This window comes from Salvelinus alpinus, chromosome 29, assembly GCF_045679555.1.
Source record: "Salvelinus alpinus chromosome 29, SLU_Salpinus.1, whole genome shotgun sequence".
In the NCBI taxonomy this organism is placed as follows: domain Eukaryota; kingdom Metazoa; phylum Chordata; class Actinopteri; order Salmoniformes; family Salmonidae; genus Salvelinus; species Salvelinus alpinus.
In genome coordinates this window covers 17,270,125-17,284,946 of record NC_092114.1, presented here as the reverse complement: position 1 = coordinate 17,284,946, position 14,822 = coordinate 17,270,125, and the positions used below count along the sequence as shown (strand labels likewise).

At 45.4% G+C, this 14,822-nt stretch overlaps 1 protein-coding gene across 1 annotated transcript in view; it reads left to right on the top strand.

Moving 5' to 3' along the window:
- The window catches only part of LOC139559173 (sorting nexin-13-like), a 51,439-nt gene that overhangs the window by 18,294 nt on the left and 18,323 nt on the right, over nucleotides 1-14,822 (top strand). The window contains exons 2-7 of the mRNA XM_071374940.1: nucleotides 3,293-3,405; nucleotides 3,598-3,700; nucleotides 3,807-3,896; nucleotides 13,150-13,271; nucleotides 14,249-14,361; nucleotides 14,495-14,599. Of these exons, the coding sequence (XP_071231041.1) occupies nucleotides 3,293-3,405; nucleotides 3,598-3,700; nucleotides 3,807-3,896; nucleotides 13,150-13,271; nucleotides 14,249-14,361; nucleotides 14,495-14,599 (646 nt within the window). The remainder of the gene's footprint in view (nucleotides 1-3,292; nucleotides 3,406-3,597; nucleotides 3,701-3,806; nucleotides 3,897-13,149; nucleotides 13,272-14,248; nucleotides 14,362-14,494; nucleotides 14,600-14,822) is intronic.

The window sequence follows — 14,822 nt, the reverse complement described above, 5'->3', positions numbered from 1 at the left end:
CCCGAAACGTTTGGCCCAAGTTAAACAATTTAAAGGTAAAGCTACTAAATATACAAATTGAGTGTATGTAAACTTCTGACCAACTGGGAATGTGATGGAAAAAATAAAAGCTGAAATAAATCATTCTCTACTATTATTCTGACATTTCACATTCTTAAAACAAAGTGGTTATCCTAACTGACCTAAGACAGGGAATTGTTACTAGGATTATATGTCAGGAATTGTGAAAAACTGAGTTTAAATGTATTTGGCTAAGGTGTATGTAAACTTCCGACTTCAACTCTGTGTATCCTTAGAAACCTTCCTCCTGTAATGATGGTTATTTAATCCCTCAGGCACTCTATCCAACTTGTGTAGATGACCTGAACCCCGGGCACTATCGCTGTATAGTGTAGATGACCTGAACCCCAGGCACTATAGTGTAGATGACCTGAACCCCGGGCACTATCGCTCTCAGCAGGGTGGTGGCTCTACAGTGAGTGTCCTGTCCTGGGCCTATAATGTGTAAACTGTACACTTCCTTTCAGGAGCAAGTCTGTGTTAACCATGGTCTAGTTTTCCCTTCCTTCCTGCACCTGGAGTGCCCTGCTTCATTGAGTGACAGTCACGCACACACACACGCACGCACACACACACACACACACACACACACATCCTGTGGCGTACTGTATTAGCATCGAATAGCCCCCGCGATATGCAACTTTTCAGGGAAGTCAGGAACCAATGTACACAGTCAGTTAGGAAAGAAAAGGCTAGCTTTTTCAAACAGGAATTTGTGTCCTGTAGCACTAATTCCAAAAAGTTTTGGGACACTGTAAGGTCCATGGAGAATAAGAGCACCTCCTCCCATTTGCCCACTGCACTGAGAATAGGAAACAATGTCACCACCAATAAATCCACGATAATTGAGAATTTCTGTAAGCATTTTTCTACGGCAGTCTGGTTAGACTGTAAACTCTCCTTCCAGACTCACATTAAGCATCTCCAATCCAAAATAAAATCTAGAATCAGCTTCCTATCTCGCAACAAAGCCTCCTTCACTCATGCTGCCAAACATACCCTCGTAAAACTGGCTATCCTACCAATCCTTGACTTCGGTGATGCAATTTACAAAATAGCCTCCAACACTACTCAGCAAATTGGATGTAGTCTATCACAGTACCATCCGTTTTGTCACCAAAGCCCCATATACTACCCACCACTGCGACCTGTATCCTCACGTTGGCTGGCCCTCGCTACATATTCGTCGCCAAACCCACTGGCTTCAGGTCATCTACAAGTCTCTGCTAGGTAAAGCCCCGCCTTATCTCAGCTCACTGGTCACCATAGCAACAACCACCCGTAGCACGCGCTCCAGCAGGTATATTTCACTGGTCACCCCCAAAGCCAACACTTCCTTTGGCCGCCTTTCCTTCCAGTTCTCTGCTGCCAATGACTGGAATGAATTACAAAAATCGCTGGAGACTTATCTCCCTCACTAACTGTAAGCATCAGCTGTCAGAGCAGCTTACCGATCACTGCACCTGTACATAGCCCATCTGTAAATAGCCCACCCAACTAACTCATCCCCATTTTTTTTTGCTCTTTTGCACCCACTATCTCTACTTCTGCACATCTATCACTCCAGTGTTAATGCTAAATTTGAATTATTTTGCCACTATGGCCTATTTATTGCCTTACCTCCCTAATCTTCTACATTTCCACACACTGTACATCGATTTTTCTATTGTGTTATTGACTGTATGTTTGTTTATTCCATGTGTAACTCTGTTGATTTTGTCGCACTGCTTTGCTTTATCTTGGCCAGGTCGCAGTTGTAAATGAGAACTTGTTCTCAACTGGCCTACCTGGTTAAATAAAGGTGAAATAAAAACACACACCTGTCTCATTTAGCACTCCTGGAACGCTTACCGCTCACAGAAAACGATCAGAATAATGTCAACTAAACAATCAATGTAAACTAAATTAATTTAGAGCCTCTGGAAGACAATCCTCATGCAGAATAGATTTGGGACCAGCTTTAGCTGTTAGCCTGGCTGTCTTTCAAGTAGCCTGAATAATCTCTCAGATGTAAACTAATCACCCGAGGTAATGAATTAACTCATTGTAGGTTGTTAGCATGTATGATATGTGCCAGTATTGGCTGGAGACTGGGTTACGTAGACAGACTGCTAGCATTAGCTTGCTCGTGTTAGCCTGCGCTGTAGGCTGTGTGAGACAAGGTCGGGATGCAGGGAGAACGCTACGATAGCATTAGCAGTTTGTTAGCGTGAGACTGGGTCACAGGTTACAATGCGAGACATAGCATTAGCAGTTAGCTTGTTAGCGGGAGCCTGTAAGCTGTATGAGACTGGGTTAGGATGCAGTGAGATAACTAACGCCATTAGCGGTGAGGTCAGCAGTTAGAATTTCTTTGTTTCCTGCTCTGACAATACCAGGAAACCTGAAGATAAGGAACTCTCTCTCCCCTCTCCCCTCTCCCCCCCCCCCCCCCTCTCTCCCTTCTCTCTTTCTCCCCTCTCTCTCCGTTCTCTCTCCCCTCTTTCTCCCTTCTCTCTCCCTTCTCTCTCTCCCCCCTCTCTCTCCCTTCTCTCTCCCATCTCTCTTTCCCTTCTTTCCTCCCTCTCTCTCTCTTCTCCCCCCTCTCTCTCTTCTCTCCACCCCTCTCTCTTCTCTCCCCCTCTCTCTCTCTTCTCTCCCCCCTCTCTCTCCCTTCTCTCTCCCTTCTCTCTCTCCCCCCTCTCTCTCCCTTCTCTCTCTCCCCTCTTTCCCTTCTTTCCCCCCCTCTCTCCCTTCTCCCCCTCTCTCTCTTCTCTCCCCCTCTCTCCTCCCCTCTCTCCCCTCTCTCCCCCTTCTCTCTCGCCCTTCTCTCTCGCCCTTCTCTCTCGCCCTTCTCTCTCGCCCTTCTCTCTCGCCCTTCTCTCTCGCCCTTCTCTCTCGCCCTTCTCTCTCCCTACTCTCTCCCTACTCTCTCCCTCCCCTCTCTCCCCTCTCTCCCCTCTCTCCCCTTCTCTCTCCCCCTTCTCTCTCCCCCCTTCTCTCTCCCCCCTTCTCTCTCCCCCCTTCTCTCTCCCCCCCTCGCTCTCCCCCCTTCTCTCTCCCCCCCTCTCTCTATCACATTCCATCTGACTTTCTCTAAAATGGGATATTGTTGCAGATTTGTTATTATATGTGAACCCCCTCTCTTTCTCTCATTTCAAAGGGCTGTATTGTCATGGGAAACGTATGTTTACATTGCCAAATCAAGTGAAATAGCTAATAAACAAAAGTGAATATTTCTGTCTCTCTGTAGGCCAGTCTGTCTGTGTGGGGATGGGGGGGTCTAGGAGTGGTGCTTTTCCTCATCACATTTGGACCCTTCGCTGTCTTCTACCTGGCCTTCTATATCTTCTGCTTCGTAGGAGGGTAAGTGTATACAACAAGTTTTTCAGTTATGAAGTCATTTATAGATGTGTTCTTATGAAATGGGCTGTCATCTTTGTTGTCTTAAAATCTGGTTTACCTGTTCTCTCCCTTCTCTCTTCGCCCCTGTCCTCACCCTCGTCCTTCCTCTCCTCACCTCACCCCGTCACCTGCCTCCCCTTCTCTCCTCACCAGTGGTTTTGCGGTCACTCTGTTGTTTGGGAAAACCAACTCAGAGAGACATCTAGAGAGGTGTGAACAATCCTATCTTCCGGCCACGCAAACGGGTATACTGAAGGTAGGACACACACAACACACACACAACACACACACAACACACACACAACACACACACACACACACACAAAAAAAAACTATCCTTACTCCTCTCTCCCCTCTCCCAGACATTGGATGAGATGAGGCTGGAGCCAAAGCCTATACAGATCGACAGGAGACTGACTGGCTCCAACTACATAGACGAGCCTCTTCAACAGGTTAGTGACTCAACAGAAGGATGAAGAATGGGTGTGTGAAAACAAACAGAGAGGGAGCACAGTGATGACATGGCCCGATGAGTAACTTTCTGCTACCTAGCTTCTTCTTCTCTCTATCCAACTATGACCAAGTTGAATAGAGAGTTGATTTTGCTTATTTGTCTGTAATTTCCGTTCTTGTAGATTGATTGTTCTAAAAACATGATTTGGTCATCGTTAGTCTATGCGTTACGTTGATTCCGGCTATTCAAGTATCTGCCTGTCCCTGTTTGGCTATCGGTTGCTGACTCTCACTCCTTCTCCCCACTGTGACACGGAGGAGGGAGAGATGCATTCTGAGAAGCATATGACCGTTGCAATTGTGGGAAAATTACCTTTTTCAATGCAAAAATTAAATCAAGTGCAAAGGTGGGGGGGTGGAGGTGGGGGGTCAATGCAGCTAGTTACCCAAATAGTTAGCCGGACTATTTAGTATTATTATGGCTTGAATGTAGAATCTGTTCAGGGTCCTGTTGGTTCCAGACTTGGTGCAGCAGTACTGCTTGCCGTGCGGTAGCAGAGAGAACAGTCTATGACTTGGGTGGTTGGAGTATACACCGCCTGCTATAGAGGTCCTGGATGGCAGGGAGCTCGGCCCCAGTGATGTACTGGGCCATACGCACTAGACTGCTCTCTAGCACCTTGTGGTCGGATGCCAAGCTGTTGCCAGACCAAGCGGTGATGCAGCCAGTCAAGATGCTCTCAATGGTGCAGCTGTAGAACTTTTTGAAGATCTGAGGGCCCATACCAAATCTTTTCAGTGGCGTTGTTTTGCCTTCACGACTGGGTTGGTGTGTGTGGACCATGTTAATTCAATAGTAGCTGGTTCGCTCAACCATGGTTAATTTTTGCTTGCCTCGAAGTGAGCATAGAAGGCATTAAGCTCATCTGGTAGGCTCACGTCACTGGGCAGTTCCCAGCTAAGTTTCTCTTTGTAATCCCTGATAGTTTGCAAACCCTGCCACATTCGACAATTGTCAGAGCCGGCGTAGTAGGATTCAATCTTAGTGTAGTAGGATTCAATCTTAGTGTAGTAGGATTCAATCTTAGTGTAGTAGGATTCAGTCTTAGTCCTGTATTGATGCCTGTTTGATGGCTCGTCGGAGGTCATAGTGGGATTTCTTATACGCATCCAGATTAGTGTCCCGCTCCTTGAAAGTGATAGCTCCAGCCCAGGGCTGCCCAACCCTCTTCCTGGAGATCTACTGTCCTGTAGGTTTTCAGTCCAACCCTAATTTAGCACATCTGATTCAGCTAGTTAAGGTCTTGTTGAGCAGCTAATTAGTAGAATCAGGTGTGTTAAATTAGGGTTGGACAGTAGATCTCCAGCCAGAGGGTTGGGCAACCTTGTTCTAGCCTTTACCTCAGTGCGGATGTTGCCTGTAATCCATTCTTTCTGGTTGGGATATGTACGTACGGTCACTGTGGGGACGACGTTGTGGATGCACATATTAATGAAGCCAGTGACGGATGTGGTAAACTCCTCAATGTTATCAGATGAATCCCAGAACATATTCCAGTCTGTGCTAGCAAAACAGCTTAGCATCCACTTCATCGGACCACTTCCGTATTGAGTGCGTTATTGGTACTTCCTGTTTTTGCTTGTAAGCAGGAGGAAAGAGTTATGATCAGATTTGCCAAGGGGAATGCGAGGAAGAGCCTTGTATGGGTTTCTGTGTGTGGAGTAAAGGTGATCTGGAGCCTTGTATGGGTTTCTGTGTGGAGTAAAGGTGATCTGGAGCCTTGTATGGGTTTCTGTGTGAGGAGTAAAGGTGATATTGAGCCTTGTATGGGTTTCTGTGTGAGGAGTAAAGGTGATCTGGAGCCTTGTATGGGTTTCTGTGTGAGGAGTAAAGGTGATATTGAGCCTTGTATGGGTTTCTGTGTGAGGAGTAAAGGTGATCTGGAGCCTTGTATGGGTTTCTGTGTGGAGTAAAGGTGATATTGAGCCTTGTACGGGTTTCTGTGTGAGGAGTAAAGGTGATCTGGAGCCTTGTATGGGTTTCTGTGTGGAGTAAAGGTGATATTGAGCCTTGTATGGGTTTCTGTGTGAGGAGTAAAGGTGATATTGAGCCTTGTACGGGTTTCTGTGTGAGGAGTAAAGGTGATCTGGAGCCTTGTATGGGTTTCTGTGTGGAGTAAAGGTGATATTGAGCCTTGTATGGGTTTCTGTGTGAGGAGTAAAGGTGATATTGAGCCTTGTATGGGTTTCTGTGTGAGGAGTAAAGGTGATATTGAGCCTTGTATGGGTTTCTGTGTGAGGAGTAAAGGTGATATTGAGCCTTGTATGGGTTTCTGTGTGGAGTAAAGGTGATCTGGAGCCTTGTATGGGTTTCTGTGTGGAGTAAAGGTGATATTGAGCCTTGTATGGGTTTCTGTGTGAGGAGTAAAGGTGATATTGAGCCTTGTACGGGTTTCTGTGTGGAGTAAAGGTGATCTTGAGCCTTGTATGGGTTTCTGTGTGGAGTAAAGGTGATATTGAGCCTTGTACGGGTTTCTGTGTGGAGTAAAGGTGATATTGAGCCTTGTATGGGTTTCTGTGTGGAGTAAAGGTGATATTGAGCCTTGTACGGGTTTCTGTGTGGAGTAAAGGTGATATTGAGCCTTGTACGGGTTTCTGTGTGGAGTAAAGGTGATCTAGAGTTTTGTCGCCTCTAGTTGCACTGGTGACATGCTGGTAAAAACGGATTTCAGTTTCCCTGCCTTAAAATCACCGGCCACGAGAAGTGTGTGGATGTGTGTTTTCTTGTTTGCTTGAAGCCCTATAGATGGGTTAGATATACAGTTACATTTAGCCTGCTTTCTAAAACCTAGTGTTTCCCTTCCCCTTTAAGGCCTCATAGATGGGTTAGATTTAGAGTTAGCTGGCGTTCTAAAGCCTAGTGTTTCCCTTCCCCTTTAACGCACTATAGATGGGTTAGCTGACAATGTCACAAATGATGTGCCCACTTCCATGGGGCTGATGTCAGCGTGTTGTTGTGATTCTGGATTGCCAGATTGCTAGCAAGAATGACAACAGGTCATGTGGGGAATCGTGACTCATTTCAGCTCGTTTCATCTGGTTCTAAGTACAATGTCTAGTTTTGAGGTGTTTTACTACTGATTTCATGTCAATGCTAATATGTCAAAAAATTTGCTAGCTAGCTAACCAACAACTGTAACGGTCTATTTCAAAGACAAAAAGTGCTAATTCAACACATTTATTCATGTTTTCAATAAACAATGGAGACAGAATATAGCTTACATGTTGTCAAGTCTAATCCAACCCGTCTGTTTTGCCACATAGTTGCGCACCTGTCGGATTTGTTGATAAACAACCAACCCGTCTATACAGCTCGTTGAGTGCCAGCATCTGTTTGTGATGGTAAATGGACAGGTACAAAAATATATATATAGCTGTAAACTCTCTTGGTAAATAGTATGGTCTGCAGCTTATCATCAGGTATTATAGTAAGCAGAAACTTGAGACTTCCTTAACATTTAGAGATCGTGTACCAGCTGCTCTTAACGAAGAAACACCCCTCCCCACTTAGTCTTACCCGAGGCTACCGTCTGGTCGAGACAATGCACGAAGAAACACCCCTCCCCACTTAGTCTTACCCGAGGCTACCGTCTGGTCGAGACAATGCATGAAGAAACACCCCTCCCCACTTAGTCTTACCCGAGGCTACCGTCTGGTCGAGACAATGCATGAAGAAACACCCCTCCCCACTTAGTCTTACCCGGGGCTACCGTCTGGTCGAGACAATGCATGAAGAAACACCCCTCCCCACTTAGTCTTACCCGAGGCTGCCGTCTGGTCGAGACAATGCACGAAGAAACACCCCTCCCCACTTAGTCTTACCCGAGGCTGCCGTCTGGTCGAGACAATGCATGAAGAAACACTCCTCCCCACTTAGTCTTACCCGAGGCTGCCGTCTGGTCGAGACAATGCATGAAGAAACGGGTATATATTATCCATGTCCTTGTTCAGCCAAGACCAGGAAAATCACAGAATATTACAGTTCTTCAGGTCCCGTTGATAGGATAGTCTTCATCCCTTTTTTTTCTTCTTCCAGTCTGCACTTTCGCTAACAGAACAGAGGGCAATGGTGGTCTATTCGTTCGCCGACTTAATCTTGTTAGGAGGTCAACCTCACCTGCCTTTTTTCCCCCCGCCGCTTCCTCTTTGAGTCCTGGGGATTAGGGCATGGTCCGGAGTAAGCAGAATGTCCAGCGCGGCCCACTCGTTGAAGTAGAAATCTTAGAGGTTCGTGATCGCTGTTCTGATGTCCATAATACTTTTTCGGTCATAGGAAGTGATGGCGGAGACGTTTTCAAGATGTATAACTTTCAAAATACAGAAATACAGCCGGTATGGTGGAGTTGGCATCATATAATGCAATAGGCATCATACCGGCTGTATTTCTGTATTTTGAAGGTTATATGTATTTGAAACTTGATTGCTGACATGCAAAACATTTTGGGATTATATCAACAATGGACTAATGAAACAAATACCAAAAGATAGTGTTTGGCTGGAGTTTTCCTTTAAGATGAGCATCAAAGAAACACACAAAATAGTTGAATTTATCAGGAGTCCGTAAAACAGCAGCTACAGTGAGCACCATGATTCATTGGACAGTGACCATTTTTGGTTATTTTGGTTCTGTACTCTAGCACTTTGAGTTTGAAAGGATACAATGACAATGAGGGTGAAGTGAAGACTGTCAGCTTTAATTTGAGGGTATTTTCATCAGTATCGGATGAACCGTTTAGAAATGACAGCACCTTTTGTACATGGTCCCCCCATTTTAAGGTACTAGAAGTATTTGTTGAATTGGCTTCACAGATGTGTCGTTAGGCAGGTGTATTCATTTGTGTCGTTAGTGAATGCAGGAGAGGTGATGATGAATAGTATTGATTCTAGACTTTGCTATTGCCTTTGGAGGTTGTTGTTGGGGTGTGACAACATGAGGAAGACGGCACTGTCGATGCAAATGAAGCTGGCCGTCATAAGGCTCAGAAATGAAAATCAATCAATCAGTAACATTGCAAAAACCCTGGGCATGCCCAAGTCAACAGTTTGGTTCATCATTAACAAGAAAAAAAACAACCGGTGAACTCAATTATGTCAAAAGACCCAGTAGACTGAGGAAGACCACTGTAGTGGATGACTGGAGAATACTCTCTATGGTGAAGAAAACCCCCTGACAACAGCCCAACAGATCAAACACACTCTCCTGGATGCAGGTGTAGATGGGTCAAAGTCTACCATACAGTGAGGGAAAAAAGTATTTGATCCCCTGCTGATTTTGTACGTTTGCCCACTGACAAAGAAATGATCAGTCTGTAATTTTAATGGTAGGTTTATTTGAACAGTGAGAGACAGAATATCAACAAAAAAATCAAGAAAAACGCATGTCAAAAATTTTATAAATTGATTTGCATTTTAATGAGGGAAATAAGTATTTGACCCCTCTGCAAAACATGACTTAGTACTTGGTGGCAAAACCCTTGTTGGCAATCACAGAGGTCAGATGTTTCTTGTAGTTGGCCACCAGGTTTGCACACATCTCAGGAGAGATTTTGTCCCACTCCTCTTTGCAGATCTTCTTCAAGTAATTAAGGTTTCGAGACTGACGTTTGGCAACTCGAACCTTCAGCTCCCTCCACAGATTTTCTATGGGATTAAGGTCTGGAGACTGGCTAGGCCACTCCAGGACCTTAATGTGCTTATTCTTGAGCCACTCCTTTGTTGCCTTGGCCGTGTGTTTTGGGTCATTGTCATGCTGGAATACCCATCCACGACCCATTTTCAATACCCTGGCTGAGGGAAGGAGGTTTTCACCCAAGATTTGACGGTACATGGCCCCGTCCATCGTCCCTTTGATGCGGTGAAGTTGTCCTGTCCCCTTAGCAGAAAAACACCCCCAAAGCATAATGTTTCCACCGCCATGTTTGACGGTGGGGATGGTTTCTTGGGGTCATAGGCAGCATTCCTCCTCCTCCAAACACGGCAAGTTGAGTTGATGCCAAAGAACTCCATTTTGGTCTCATCTGACCACAACACGTTCACCCAGTTGTCCTCTGAATCATTCAGATGTTCATTGGCAAACTTCAGACGGGCATGTATATGTGCTTTCTTGAGCAGGGGGACCTTGCGGGCGCTGCAGGATTTCAGTCCTTCACGGCGTAGTGTGTTACCAATTGTTTTCTTGGTGACTATGGTCCCAGCTGCCTTGAGATCATTGACAAGATCCTCCTGTGTAGTTCTGGGCTGATTCCTCACTATTCTCATGATCATTGCAACTCCACGAGGTGAGATCTTGCATGGAGCCCTAGGCCAAGGGAGTTTGACAGTTCTTTTGTGTTTCTTCCATTTGCGAATAATCGCACCAACTGTTGTCACCTTCTCACCAAGCTGCTTGGCAATGGTCTTGTAGCCCATTCCAACCTTGTGTAGATCTACAATCTTGTCCCTAACATCCTTGGAGAGCTCTTTGGTCTTGGCCATGGTGGAGAGTTTGGAATCTGATTGATTGATTGCTTCTGTGGACAGGTGTCTTTTATACAGGTAAGAAACTGAGATTAGGAGCACTCCCTTTAAGAGTGTGCTCCTAATCTCAGCTCGTTACCTGTATGAAAGACACCTGGGAGCCAGAAATCTTTCTGATTGAGAGGGGGTCAAATACTTATTTCCCTCATTAAAATGCAAATCAATTTATAACGTTTTTGACATGCGTTTTTCTGGATTTTTTTGTTGTTATTCTGTCTCTCACTGTTCAAATAAACCTACCATTAAAATTATAGACTGATCATTTCTTTGTCAGTGGGCAAACGTACAAAATCAGCAGGGGATCAAATACTTTTTTCCCTCACTGTACGTAGAAGACTACACCAGCAGGACTACAGAGGGTACACTACAAGATGCAAACCACTGATAAGCCTGAAGAACAGAAAGGCCAGATTACAGTTTGCTAAAAAAGCACCTAAAAGAGCCCCAAGAGTTCTGGAAAAAAGTATTGTGGACAGATGAGACAAAGATTAACATGTACCAGAGTGGTGGAAAGAGGAAAGTGTGGAGGAAAAAAAGACATGCCCATGATCCAAAGCATACCACCTCATCCGTGAAACATGGTGGAGGGGGTGTTATGGCTTGGGCCTGTATGGCTGCCAGTGGAACATGGTGGAGGGGGTGTTATGGCTTGGGCCTGTATGGCTGCCAGTGAAACATGGTGGAGGGGGTGTTATGGCTTGGGCCTGTATGGCTGCCAGTGGAACATGGTGGAGGGGGTGTTATGGCTTGGGCCTGTATGGCTGCCAGTGGAACATGGTGGAGGGGGTGTTATGGCTTGGGCCTGTATGGCTGCCAGTGGAACATGGTGGAGGGGGTGTTATGGCTTGGGCCTGTATGGCTGCCAGTGGAACATGGTGGAGGGGGTGTTATGGCTTGGGCCTGTATGGCTGCCAGTGGAACATGGTGGAGGGGGTGTTATGGCTTGGGCCTGTATGGCTGCCAGTGAAACATGGTGGAGGGGGTGTTATGGCTTGGGCCTGTATGGCTGCCAGTGGAACATGGTGGAGGGGGTGTTATGGCTTGGGCCTGTATGGCTGCCAGTGAAACATGGTGGAGGGGGTGTTATGGCTTGGGCCTGTATGGCTGCCAGTGGAACATGGTGGAGGGGGTGTTATGGCTTGGGCCTGTATGGCTGCCAGTGAAACATGGTGGAGGGGGTGTTATGGCTTGGGCATGTATGGCTGCCAGTGAAACATGGTGGAGGGGGTGTTATGGCTTGGGCCTGCATGGCTGCCAGTGAAACATGGTGGAGGGGGTGTTATGGCTTGGGCCTGTATGGCTGCCAGTGGAACATGGTGGAGGGGGTGTTATGGCTTGGGCCTGTATGGCTGCCAGTGAAACATGGTGGAGGGGGTGTTATGGCTTGGGCCTGTATGGCTGCCAGTGGAACATGGTGGAGGGGGTGTTATGGCTTGGGCCTGTATGGCTGCCAGTGGAACATGGTGGAGGGGGTGTTATGGCTTGGGCCTGTATGGCTGCCAGTGAAACATGGTGGAGGGGGTGTTATGACTTGGGCTTGTATGGCTGCCAGTGAAACATGGTGGAGGGGGTGTTATGACTTGGGCTTGTATGGCTGCCAGTGGAACATGGTGGAGGGGGTGTTATGACTTGGGCCTGTATGGCTGCCAGTGGAACATGGTGGAGGGGGTGTTATGACTTGGGCCTGTATGGCTGCCAGTGGAACATGGTGGAGGGGGTGTTATGGCTTGGGCCTGTATGGCTGCCAGTGGAACATGGTGGAGGGGGTGTTATGACTTGGGCCTGTATGGCTGCCAGTGGAACAGGCTCACTTGTCTTCATCGATGATGTGACTGCAGACAGAAGTAGAACAATGAATTCTGAAGTCTACAGAAATATTTTATCTGCTCAGATAAAACCAAATGCCTCCAAACTCATTGGACGGCACTTCATCATGCAACAAGACAATGACCCTAAACATACTGCTAGAGCAACGAAGGGGTTTTTGTCAAGGATTTTCCAAAAAGTGGAAAATCCTTGACTGGCCGAGTCAATCACCGGAACTGAATCTAATTGAACATGCATTTTACATGCTGAAGAGGAGACTGAAGGCAAAAAGTCCCCGAAACGAGCGAGGAACTAAAGATGGCTGCAGTACAGGCCTGGCAGAGCATCACCAGGGAAGATACCCAGCGTCTGGTGATGTAGATGCATCGCAGACTTCAAGCAGTCATTGCATGCAAAGGATATGCGACCAAATATTAACAATTATTACTTTATTCTACATTATGTTAAACTGTCCAATGTTGTTTGATGCCCGAAAATGGGGGGGGGGGACTATGTACAAAAGCTCCTATAACTTCTAAACGGTTCATCCGATATGTATGAAAATACCCTCAAATTAAAGCTGACAGTCTGCACTTCAGCCTCATTGTCATTGTATCCTTTCAAACTCAGTGCTAGAGTACAGAACCAAAATAACAAAAGAATGGTCACTGTATATGGATTTTATTGTCTCGTATCGCTCAGCTCTAGTACAATGAACATGGAGTTCTCAGCAACAATAAGGACTGGCCTGTTTCTCACTCTTTCTCTCACACCCTCCCTCTCTCTCCCTCTCTCCCCCTCTCCCCCTCTCTCACTCTCTCCCTCTCTCCCTCTCTCCCCCTCTCTCACTCTCTCCCTCTCTCCCTCCAGGTCATCCAGTTTGCGTTGAGAGATTATATCCAGTACTGGTATTACACTCTGAGTGAGGATGACTCTTTTCTGCTGGAAATCAGACAGACGGTCCAGAACGCTCTGGTTCAGTTCTCTACACGGTAATATTCTATTACAACTACATTACTGCATTATAACTCGTCTATTACTGCATTATAACTCCTCTATTACTGCATTATAACTCGTCTATTACTGCATTATAACTCGTCTATTACTGCATTATAACTCGTCTATTACTGCATTATAAACTGCATTATAACTCGTCTATTACTGCATTATAACTCGTCTATTACTGCATTATAACTCGTCTATTACTGCATTATAACTCGTCTATTACTGCATTATAACTCGTCTATTACTGCATTATAAACTGCATTATAACTCGTCTATTACTGCTTTATAACTCGTCTATTACTGCTTTATAACTCGTCTATTACTGCTTTATAACTCGTCTATTACTGCATTATAACTCCTCTATTACTGCATTCTAACTTCTATTACTGCATTATAACTCGTCTATTACTGCATTATAACTCGTCTATTACTGCATTATAACTCGTCTATTACTGCATTATAACTCGTCTATTACTGCATTATAACTCGTCTATTACTGCATTATAACTCGTCTATTACTGCATTATAACTCGTCTATTACTGCATTATAACTCGTCTATTACTGCATTATAACTCGTCTATTACTGCATTATAAACTGCATTATAACTCGTCTATTACTGCATTATAAACTGCATTATAACTCGTCTATTACTGCATTATAAACTGCATTATAACTCGTCTATTACTGCATTATAACTCGTCTATTACTGCATTATAACTCGTCTATTACTGCTTTATAACTCGTCTATTACTGCTTTATAACTCGTCTATTACTGCTTTATAACTCGTCTATTACTGCTTTATAACTCGTCTATTACTGCTTTATAACTCGTCTATTACTGCTTTAACTAGTCTACTGCTTTATATAGTCTATTACTACTCTACTGCATTATAACTAGTCTACTACTCAATTACGGCATCATAACTAGCCTATTACTACTGTGTTACCACACTGTTATACAGGTCTAAAGATGTGGACTGGCAGCCTTATTTGACCACCAGACTGGTGGATGACTTTGCTACTCACCTTCGAGTCTTCAGAAAGGCCCAAGACAGACTGGAGGACAGTAAACAGAGTAAGGGCACACACACACACACACACACTCGCTTTCTCTCTGACATGATGATGATTATTACGAAGATGTTGTGGATGATTATGAATATGGTGATGTTTATGATTGTGGTGATGATGTGGTGGTGTGTTTCTAGGGGACTTGTCGGAGGAGATGGTGGAGTCATTCTTTGAGGCGGAGGTGGAGATGGAGAGGAACATCTGTAGAGACGTGGTCTGCACCTCCCTGAAGGATGAAGAAGGTACACACACCCGGAAGAACGAGGGAGGTTCACACGTTGCACCTCGTCAAGGCCTTTGGAACTCCTTTGAGCCTCCTGCGTGTGTTTAAAACTCCTTTGAGCCTCCTGCGTGTGTTTAAAACTCCTTTGAGCCTCCTGCCTGTGTTTTAAATAGAAAGAAAAAGTTGAACACGATATATGCGCCAATAATTTAATCGGTAAACCTCATTGTCTTACGTCAGAT